The sequence below is a fragment of the Papilio xuthus genome, unplaced genomic scaffold (assembly GCF_000836235.2).
Source record: "Papilio xuthus unplaced genomic scaffold, Pxut_1.1 DF827461.1, whole genome shotgun sequence".
NCBI classification, from domain to species: domain Eukaryota; kingdom Metazoa; phylum Arthropoda; class Insecta; order Lepidoptera; family Papilionidae; genus Papilio; species Papilio xuthus.
In genome coordinates this window covers 1,169,088-1,180,880 of record NW_013531188.1, presented here as the reverse complement: position 1 = coordinate 1,180,880, position 11,793 = coordinate 1,169,088, and the positions used below count along the sequence as shown (strand labels likewise).

The following is an 11,793-nucleotide window of genomic DNA, read 5'->3' as shown; positions in this document are numbered from 1 at the left end:
ACATGTTTTATACAGAGATTTTGGTCATAGAAACCAACGGTAGTTTACAGTCAGATTACAAACTGACATAGATCCGAATCCACTTACTTGTGTATATTTCGTGTATTTCTAATCTATATATATAAATCTATATATATAAAAGAAAGTCGTATTAGTTATACTATTTATAACTCAAGAACGGCTTAACTGATATGGCTGAAAATTGGTGAAGGAGGTAGCTTAGAGCCAGGAGACGAACATAGGATACTGTTTATTCATTTTTTTTCGAATTTATGCCTTGTACACCTGCTTTTTATTTAACTTACTAATATTATTAATGCGAATGTTTAGATGGATGTGATGTGAATGGATGGATGGGTGGGCTACACTAATTAAGTTTTTTTATATATTCACGAGGACGGAGTCGCGGGCGACAGCTAGTTTGCAATAAATTCAATTAAAATAAAACAATGCAAAGTAAATAACAAACAAAAACTCAATGAATAATATTAAAAGTCATTCCACAAGCTTAAAGTGAATAAATAATATTCCGCCTTAGTTTGAAAAGTAAGGGCGCCTTGTTAGCGAAAAGCGAACTTTGAGTTTTACAAACTTTGTACTTGCTCTGGTTAACAATGACATCTTTTGTCCTGAATAATAGTGAATAGTTCATGAAGCCTCACCTGAATTTCAGCTTCTTAAAGAGAAACAAATTATTAACCACTTGATAATACCATCCAAATTTCTAAAGCCTTTCAATTCTAGTTTAAAACTTCTATGTTACGCTTAAGAAAGCTTACAGTGTACACTTTCAAGAGAAACAAATAAACTATACGAAACTATTCTGCATTTGTTTATCAACCCTTATTGTGGCAAGATTTCTTTAAAAAAAAAAGCAAAAACAAAGTTAAAAATTATTTTATCGTGATTGTATATTTTTATAAAGTCGTATGTATGGTATATACAAAATGAACATAAGGGTTAAATTTATTCATTCTTTCTTTACATAATGTGTAAGATACATTATACCACTCACATTTATCAGTAAATCATTCTTCTACGGCAATACAAATCTTACTAATCTTATATAAAAAATTCTCGTGTCACAATTTTCGTTCCCTTACTCCTCCGAAACGGCTTGACCGATTCTCATGAAATTTTGTGAGCATATTAAGTAGGTCTGAGTATCGGACAACATCTATTTTTAATCCCGCGCGGACGGAGTCGCGGGCGACACCTAGTATACTATAAATATGAATGTATGGACGTAAGGTTGGATAGATGAATGGATGGATAGACGAATGGATGTTTGTAAGAAAGTTTCTCCAAAACATCTGCATGGATTTCTAAAATTTAGCAGACATGTAGAACATAGTCTGAAAGGCCACATTAGCTACTAATTTCTTTTTTTAATAGAGTCGCGGGCGATAGCTAGTTTTACAATAAATGTGACTCAACATGTTGGATAAAAGTAATTCCTGTGGGATAGAGAATCGAATGCCATCAATTAAATTGTGCTGATTCGAGCCGACCCTACGACGATCAGAGATAATTACATCTGGTCTTAACTCTGTTAGTTTAGGTGCTAATGTAAAGGATACTTGTTTTAACAGTAATGTACTATGATTACGACACGCCTTCGGACAATGGTTACAAAAATTTGAAAGACATTCACCATATTATGTACCAACAGACGGGACGTGATAAACTAAACATTTACTCATAGTTTGTTACCCATAAAGCACAACCTTACAGCAATTTTTATAACATACTAGCAGTCGCTTGAGACTCCGTCCGCGTGGATATATAAAAAACTTAGTGTGTGTATTAGTGTAGCCCACACATCCATCCATCCACATCACATCCATCTAAACCAGTCTTTCCCAAAGTGGGCGAAAACGCACCCCTGTGGGCGTTGCAGGTCTCAACTTGCGGGTTATAGTAAAAGTTTCGTTTAGAATTCTCCGTTAATATACATATATAGGTCACAATAATTAATCACAATTAGAAAGTGTGAGATGGAGAAGAGTGAAAATATGGGGGCGCTAAAAAAAATATTTATTCTCAAAGTGGGCAGTAGACAAAATAAGTTTGGGAACCACTGTGTTACACGAACAAACTAAGACGTTTGACAGCAAAGCAGTTTACAATCAAAGATTTACATCCTTAAAGACGTTACATTAATGAAACAATACCCCGGGGACTTAGATCCAACAGCATCAATTTAAATGTGCTGATCTTGTTACAACTAACGAGTGAAAGTAATTAGATTAGTCCCCAATCCACTGAGCTTTCGCCAAGTGATAGGTTAATACCGTCTTGTCTCTGGTCAACAACAACGCTTTGAATACAGAAACACTTTTAATGTTAAAAGAGCCATAGACATGATTTTCCTGATTGAATTAAAAATGTATAAGTTCTAAACGTTTCACTTTATGATAAGTTTATTATTTTATTATGATTTAAGTATTTGAAAAAATAATAAAAAATATCATTCTTTTATAATTACGCATTTCTTATTTTTCAATTAAAATTAATTACTATTAGACCAAAATCTCCGTTTAAAAACATATTGTTATCTCTGTTTTGTCAAAGATAATGACAGGGATGACGATATGATTTAAACGGAGATTTTCGTCACAGAAAGCTACGGTTAGCCGTTTATGTATTAGTTTATAATAACGTCTTACGAAACTTTGAATAATTTAACATCCTATAGTTTACATAACCCAGTATTTTGTAATGTGTTTAACGATACTGTTCTCAAATGTTGATTAAATTTCATTTAAATTTATAAATACCATCGAATTAAGTTCACACTTCTATATAAAATGAACATGATAGAAACGTTAGAGTCAGCAAGTCGTGCGCATTGCCCATCGATCTTAGTTCCCTCGGGAACTTTTGGATACGGTCCAGATACTTCGAATTTGAATGGGTTATTACTTATTTGGGAATTTACGTATCGAAAGGTTTGCTAGAATTCAATTTAACTATTTCAATGTACTGTTTTAAGGGTCTATAAGTAATATTTTCCATTTACGTTTTCGTCGTTAACAAAATACGTCAAAGCATGAGATATGTATTCGTAATGTATGTACTTTACGGTCGATGTCTATACAAGTCTAATACAAATTTTGTCGATGAAGTTACGAAAATCTTCTAACAAATATTCTTGATAAGCCTCTGATTATCTTATATATCAAATTCTCGTGTCACAATTTTCGTTCCGATACTCCTCCGAAACGGCTTCACCGATTCTCATGAAATTTTGTGAGCATATTGAGTAGGTCCGAGAATCGGCCAACATCAATTAATCCCGCGCAGACGGAGTCGCGGGTCTTAGCTAGTAATTATCAAAAATTTGCTGTGGAACGTAGGAAGTATTAGGTATTTTTTAAAACTAATCTTACTTATTAAGCTAAATTTTAATACTATCAAGTCTTTAGACTATAGGACGTAAATGATTTAATAAAAGGCTACCAAAGCGCATCCTGGAATGTTTTAGTACTGAGTAGTTTTGATGCGAAACAGTGTTTGAGTTGTAACTTTTGCCGGGCTGTATTGGATTTTTTTTAACTAACTCGCATAGAGTTGCATCGTGTAGGTTTTAGTTTGTTTAAAAGTTTTTACATTTGTAGAGATATTTTTTAAAATATATATGTTACGTAATTCAAACTGACTTTGCCAGCGACTTAGTTTACTTAAAATGCTTTGTTTGTTTGTCTAATTTTTCTATAAAATTAAATGTTTTTAAATAAATGTAGCCTACGTTATTCCTTATTACATCATCATCATCATCAGCTCACTATACTTCCCCACCGAGGGGCTCGGAGCCTACCCTAAGTAAAGGGTGATTAGGCCATTGTCAACCACGCTGGCCAAGGCGGGTTGGTTGACTTCACACATATCTTTGAATTACTTCTCAGATATGTGCAGGTTGCATCACGATGTTTACCTTCACCGTAAGAACGTCGGATAAATTTACATATGTAAACAAGAAATCGAAAAACACATTGGTACATGTCGGGATTCGAACCCAGGACCTGCAGATTGCAAGTCAAGTTCTTGACCACTGAGCCACCGACGCTCTTATTACATCAGCTACCTGCTAATAAAAGTCTCGTCAAAATCGATACAGCCATTTTAGAGATTAGCCGAAACAAACAGACAGTACCGTATATATATTCATATACATGTATTAAAAAACGGTTATTTTAACACTAACAGACACTCCAATTTTATTTATATGTATAGATTGAATAAATTAAAAAAAAAGGTATAATATTTATGTCTACACTTTATAAAGGCCTGTAAAAATGTAGCTTATATTGGCCACACTTCATTGGATGCGCATGAGGAATGGTGGGGAGAACGGACTCATCATTATCAGTCATGAGTCAGTAGCATTCGAACCGGCAGTGAGGACGGACGTCCGTTGTATAACTAACAAGCCAAAGCAAGGCGATAAGGCCTTTATTAAGAAGTAATATTTTATTTAATCATACTTAACATTAAGTTTAATAAAATGAGTTAATATATTTTGTTCTTACAATATTTTAAAACTCTATAAGTGGTATTATTAGGCGTTTGATAATTTTATCACAAACGGCCAATTAAACTCGTTAAAACTGTACTGAAAATGACATAAATTTAATCAAAGTTAAAGACTTTCATAGCGGAATATTATAAAAGGGGTATATATTTAAGCTAATTCGTAATTATTCGAATGTACCGTCCCTTAAGGTAGTTTGCGAGGCGAGTATTAGAATTCAAGTCACGTGCACAGGATCTCAGTTGAATGTAACTTATTCTTGGAATTTGCAACTTAAATATATTACTTAATGAATCGAAGAAATGCTTCTAGCTTTATTTACTCCTAAAATATAGTTACACTGTTTAGGTAACACGTGTTTTAACCCTTTGACAGCCGTTGATAGATTAGGGGCGTCAACGGGGTTATAAAAGTATGTTTTACCCTTAAATATGTATAAATAGGCTTTCGGTATAAGTACTTTGTTATTTATTTGTCAAGATGGTATTTCGGAATCCTACTTATGTTATGTTATTATATATGTTTAAAATATTATATAATTTTAGGTTATTAAATATGATTTTATTTGGGTTTGTAATATTAGGGGACAAACACTGAGATATCATCATCAGCTCACTATACCTCTCCACCGAGGAGCTCGGAGCCTACCCTAAGTTAAGGGTGATTAGGCTATAGTCAACCACGCTGGCCAAGTGCGGGTTGTTTGACTTTACACATATCTTTGAATATAAGATATGTGTGAATATAAAAGATATAAGGTTTCGTACATTTAATATTTTATCAAAAGGAACTTATTGATATTATTTTTTGATAGTTGGTAACAGTATCTCATAAATTATAGGAAAAACTGACGTAAGATTTTCAAAGTTCAATCTTTTCAAATTCAATAGTAATACTTAAAATATTTGAAACGTGTTTTATTAAACTTGTAAAGCGATATATGAAAGTGGAATTTGATGGAATTTATTGCATATTTTACTTTTTCATTTCTTCGATTCAAAGGGTTTCTTGTACTGAGTACTACACAGGCGGCGAAGACGAGATTGAAATTCAATATCCGAACGTTGTCTCACAAGAAAGGTCTTAGAGCCTTCTTTATTTTTCTCAATTTTTTTTTAATTCTATTTAAAGGGTGTACGAATGGTCAAAATTTATATAAAAGTATTCCGATGCAGTCTTAGAAGCTGTTTGTTTCTTATTGTCTATGATATCTTCTACCAAAGAGGTTGGTTATTAAAAACTTTTTGATAAGTATTTTCTGTACGATACATTAAGTATGTACAAATGAATAGTCTAGTCTATAGTGAAACACTGGCTAGTACAGATTAGGTAAGTTCACTCACATCTTAGATTTTATTCCTATACTGTAAGGACGGATATATTTTATACAATCTAACGGTGAAGGAAAACGTTGTGATGCAACCTGCACATATCTGAGAAGAAATTCAAAGATATGTGTGAAGTCAACCAACCCGCACTGGGCCAGCGTGGTTGATAGCCTAGTTACCCCTAACTTAGGGTAGGCTTTGAGTCCTTCAGTGGAGAGGTATAGTGAGCTGATGATTATGAAGAACGAGTAAAGGTATATATGAAAATTCGACAAATAAAACATTGATATGCGCCGAGAATCGAATCAGTATCTGTAGGTTATAGGCCTAGTGCTTAACCCCTGCACTACTGGCGCTCGAAAAATCGTATAAAATGTATAAATGTAATATTTTAAGACGTAATAAAACCGTATTAACAATTTATTGAAATTTTTCCTTTTAAAAAGATGCACACATTTTGAAGTGGGTTTTCCAAGCATTCCTTCGCACTTTACGAGCTTTGTGCTTTTATTCGTCGAGATTCAATATCGGAATGGATCGCGTCGCGTTTGCAAGTTTGTAATGCCTCTAAATGTAACGCTACCAGCCGTGCAATAACCACAATGATATTTCAAATGCATTTTAAAGGTTGTTTTGTAATAAAATATATTTATATTTGTTATGTAAAGTTTACGTTTGTATTTACATAAATCATATTGTTAGTCTTCTTCTTGATATTTTTTAGGGTTCTGTACCTCATAGGAAAAACACGGAACCCTTATAGGATCACTTTGTTGTCCGTCCATCTGTCTGTCAAGACCCTTTTTCTCAAAAACGCGGGAAGGGATCAAGCTTGAATTTATTTGAATATATACCACTAGCTGTCGCTCGCGACTCCGAGCGCAGAATTAATAAAACTCAGTAGCCTATGTGTTCTTCTAGAGTATTTTCTACATACATGTCAAATTTAATCGAGATATGTTCAGCCGTTCTGGAGATACCTTGAAACAAACATTCATCCATCTAAACATTCGCATTTATAATATTATTAAGATTAAATTGATTGTAAGTTTTATTTATAATAGTTGTTTAAATCTAGCTTCGTAAATATAGAATGTTTGTGATTAAAAATGTAAATGAACGAGAAATATTTTACTTTTTATAGCAAGGATCGCTATTTGCTACGCGAAATCAAGTGCGAACGAGAAATTTCTGTTTCTCTATCGCTTCATTATTTTCATCCTTTGTTCCCTTTTCCAAGAGGCCATTGAAAAGTGGAAATAATGAAAAAAGTGTCTTTTACAACTTTTTATTCTTCCAAGAAAGGGTTCAATTAAAAGCGTTCCTTTGAATCGTGAGACTCGACTGTTAATATGCTACAAAGTCATTGCTCTTTGGATATTCGTTAATTACATTTTGATAGAAATTTGTATCATTACTTATCGTATCCTTCATTCTTTTGTGACTGATTGCCACTGTTTGCCTTGAGGAGGCATTTAGAGCTTCACCGGGCTTGAGGTGGCCGAGATGACACCTCGTGGCTGTACAACAACTTATACTAACCGTAGGTTTGAGTCCAAAATCTCCGTTTAAATGACGATATGTTTTATATAGAGATTTTGGTCTCAGAATCCCACGGTCGCACTCAGAGAAGCTTGCTTAAACACTCCCTAAGTGTAGATATCACAAACTAAATCTACATTACATGAATTATCGGTCTCCATCATTTTGAACTGTCTTCTCTTATGAAAATCTTAGTAAAAAAGATGTTTTTTCAAAAATTTATTTTGTTTTGAAATAAAGATGTACGATTCAACAACCGTCTGAGATTTTTTTAATTTAACAGATTTAAAAAAAAATATTTTTTAATAAAAATATTTCGGTTATATTTTCGCATTTGTAAAGTTTTATTTGTAAAGTTATAAAGCGCAGTGGTAACATAGGAATATATTCCGCCCTCGCGACTCCAAGTTATGACTCAAACGAAGGGGCCACTTTGTACCGAAATCACTTTGAGTGCACACAAACGTTCGCGGAGTGAGAAATGTCACTTTGTTGAACTTTATTGAGTTATGTACTGTACAGTTTATTACTTTTTCACTTATGAACAAGTTTTCTACCGCAACTCCCTCTGCGCGGAATTAATGAAAAAATTTACACAACAGACTATGTTCTTTGTCTGTGCCAAATTTCATCAAGATCCGTTAAGTCGTTTTGGAGATATCTTGTAACAAACATCCATCCATCCATTCAAACTTTCCCATTTATAATATTAGCAAGAATTAGATGATCAATCTAAAGATTTGAGTTATAAAATCCTTCAACCGTCGTTTGTAGATTCTTAAAAAAGAAAGAAGAAATTAAAATTATGTAACACAAATTTGGAAGTATTGTTTTTATTATACATTCTAGTGTCGAGTTTCAACTAATCGTGTGACAATATCGAATAAACTGAAGGGGCAATCATCGAGGTATTTGTCACAGTTGCCGTTCTGTCCGTCTAATTCTGCTTCGTAGTATGCGTCGTCGATGCTTTCCTCTCGCGATGATGATGGTCTGGAAGTAGATATTATAATAATTACAAATTATTGTACAAATGTCAGCGGTGGATTTAAAGATATGTTTTTTCAACCAACTTGCTCTAGGACTTATAGTAGTTGACGACCTAGTCACCACTAACTATGGTAAGCTCTTTGCTTTATGACAACACCTTTCGAATAAAAAATGGATTATCGCCGGATTTATCGACGAAGAAAAAATAAAAAAGACATAAAGACGAATAGAGAACCTCGTCCTTTTTGAAGTCGGTTAAAAATAAGTATTATTAAGCATAACAGCTTCTATAGGTCAAAGTCAATAGTTTTAATATAGGTACAGACTGCAAAACATAATGAGTTCAAATACAACGAATATTTACTTGACAAAGTTGTAGGAATAAAATATAAAGGTGGTACCACACTCACGTGAACATGATGTGCATGATGTGTCCGAGCAGGCCGTTGTGATGCAGTGGGGTCTCCGCCGCTTCGCAGATGTTCCGCAGCAAACATTCCTTTCCATTCATACCATGTCTATAACATTTTTACCTTCAATTTAGCAAATTTACATAGTACATGTAATTCTGTTTAGTTTTTTCTATCAAAAGAGAACGAAACTGGGTTAAAGATAGAATAACGCTTAGGGTTTGAGCTAATTTTAGGACCTTTTGAATAGTGTAAGGTTTGAAATTGACAACGATGTTTTAATTACTAATATTATAAATGCGTAAGTTTAGATGTATGGATGGATATTTGTTAAAAAGTATCTCACCGGATCTCGTTGAAATTTGGCATGGCTGTAGAGCATGTTTTAGAAGGCCATTGCTAATGAAGGGTCTTTTTAATTCCGGAATCGTGTGTCACGTCATGCAAAAGTGGAAGAAAGTCACGCGGTTTCCAACGATTTTTTACTTACTGCTTAAATCTAGCCTCGAGAACTGTGTATGCTAATTCCCTCGTTATACTCCTGGTTTGACGGGAACTGATGATCTGGAAACGTTAATAGATCTACTTAGAAAAATTAACTTTGTTGTATCACTCTGTGTACTGGCCCAAAACTGTTACTTGTTACTTTATTATATAACAGATAAGGTTAATTATTACTTGCAGTCGGCCAGGACTTCGTCAGCGCAAAATTAAAGAAAATATTGTCTATAATACGCCAGCAAACATAAGCTACCTTACTGTAAAATTCCCGTAAAAATCTGACCTGTCGTTTCGGAGATTACTTGGCGACACACAGACTGATATAATATATTTTTTTTAAATTTTGTTTTTAATTAGAAGTAAAGAAAACACACGAAATATGATTTATTTTTCCGATGTCATATACACATAGCAATATAAATGTACGCTAAATTATAGGTCTTATTGTGCTATGCGATATTCGATATCAAGTGGGAAGCGAATTTAATTCCTTGACTGTGTACTTACGGGTAAGTTAGGGAAGAGAACTTCATCTATTTCAGTTATGTTGGTAACCACACTGTAGTTGGACTCAAAATTGTATGACACGAAGACGTTCTTGTCCGGAATATCTATAGGTACAGCAATCGCCACAAAAGTCTGGAAAATAAAACATTGAGTGATCAATGTAATCTACATTGAGCATTCAAATAAAGTGTACTACGATATTTGCGACACATTAAAAAAAAAAAAACATGTCGTTTATACGAATGTTTCAGTAATTCAACCTCCTTAGCAAATTAAAACTGCTTTGGACATGTTTAGTACGCGTTAATATCTATTTTCACTAGCTTAGTTAGTGGAAAAGGACATTTAAGTTCTACACAGCTTAATGCTTTTCAATTTCTATACAGTTGGACTATCATTATTTGTGACAATGGCCATTGTTTCATAATTGACAAAATTTGTATTAAAATTTGTGCAGCGCCCCTAGCGGACGTAAAGCACAACAAAAACTTCATAATAATTTTAATATAATTGTTACGAAGGCGATTGTCACAAATATTCATGCTAGGCCCTCTGTTTGCTATTCTGTTAATTATCTTCACTTGTTTCTAATATTATAAACTGTTTATTGAAATAAATATTCGTGTACTCACTCCGTATAAACTGGTAGGTGGAAATATAAGACCTCTCTTCTGTATTTCGTGTATATCTCCTTTACTTAACGTAGACAACATAGCGATCATTCTAAAAAAAAATTGAATATAAAATTTAAAAAAACGTAAAAAAAGTTTGTTTAGGTAAAATTATTCATCTTTTCGGTGACACCTGACATGTTTACGTTTGTGTTTTAGTCATTTATTTATTAAAATTGTTTATGATTGTTATAAAAAATATTTCCATTTAATTAATTAGTTATTAATAAAATTACAATTAAATAAGACAAATTATTGGTATTCATGAAAATATATGTTTTTGATTTGAATAAAGAAATTTTAATGAAGTACATTTTTACTTACATAACAAATGTTGTACGTTTGTAAATCATTTTATTAGTTTTAACACAAAGCACACAGTTTGTTGTATGTTGACTTCAGATACACTTAGCTTTTTTGAATGCCCCAAACGAAATGCCATCGTTACTTACAATGTTTGCTGTTCAAAATTATCATACATACGCTAACAAATAGTGCACAGTTTCTGTAAAACGACGTAAGACCAAGTAAAGTGAATAATATTTTTACGAATGAATTATAATACCAACATACTTTTTTAATTACAAAGAGTGCTATGAATTTTTCAGAATAAAACTAAGAAAATAACACTTCCGTAATCTCCACATAATATAATTCTAAATGTAAAAAACTTGCAATATCTGTAAATATCACATTGTTTACGGCAATAGCAATAGTAATTTCGAATTTTTGTTGAATTTTGTTATGAAAAACTGATCAGTTCAAAGTTGGAATTATTACTTTTAAATTATTTACATTCAATTTTATCATCCACGTTTATCGATGCACCATAGTTGGTCGTATGTTGTTTAACTTGTTTCAGTCCCGCTATGTGACAACGAGCTGACCGCAGCTAGTGAAATGAACCACTTCACTCGCTAATTGCCCTCGAAATGTCAGTATTCCTAAACATTATACGACTGCTATATAAAATATTGTCGTCCCGTTCATTCTCTTTGAAAGAAACAGAGATAAGAAATGTCGCAACAATGGAATATCACAGTAAATGCTAGAGTAGACAAAGTGAAATTGGATTTTGTTTAGCACAATAAACAATGTTTAGATGCATCACCAAATTTTTTAACGTGACCAAGAAAGTTCCATGAGAATTTCTTGACATTTGTGTCAAAGTGACGTAGTTTTCGATTTACAACCACTTTTTCTATTATTGTTGAATCAAGTAATCACGAAGAATAAAGATCGATCAGCTATCTTATTTGAAAATGTACACAGGTTTTCTACGATTTGCCTATGACAGGATTGCACATGAC

At 33.0% G+C, this 11,793-nt stretch overlaps 1 protein-coding gene across 1 annotated transcript; it reads right to left on the bottom strand.

Moving 5' to 3' along the window:
* Window positions 1–8,249: 8,249 nt before the first annotated feature.
* Window positions 8,250–10,903, bottom strand: LOC106119265 (uncharacterized). Its single transcript, XM_013314180.1, has 6 exons — window positions 10,808–10,903; window positions 10,445–10,535; window positions 9,813–9,944; window positions 9,295–9,368; window positions 8,805–8,912; window positions 8,250–8,397 (listed from the first exon to the last, which is right to left on the bottom strand). The coding sequence occupies exons 1-6, from the start codon at window positions 10,834–10,836 to the stop codon at window positions 8,250–8,252; spliced, it is 582 nt and encodes a 193-aa protein (XP_013169634.1). The 5' UTR covers window positions 10,837–10,903.
* Window positions 10,904–11,793: the final 890 nt, after the last annotated feature.

Coding starts and splice junctions, on each gene's coding strand:
- LOC106119265 (XM_013314180.1), bottom strand. CDS start 10,836: ATGATTTACAAACGTACAACATTTGTTAT. Junction 9,369..9,812: donor TTCTCTTCCCTAACTTACCC/GTAAGTACACAG, acceptor TAACGTTTCCAG/ATCATCAGTTCCCGTCAAAC. Junction 8,913..9,294: donor CTCGAGGCTAGATTTAAGCA/GTAAGTAAAAAA, acceptor AAAATGTTATAG/ACATGGTATGAATGGAAAGG.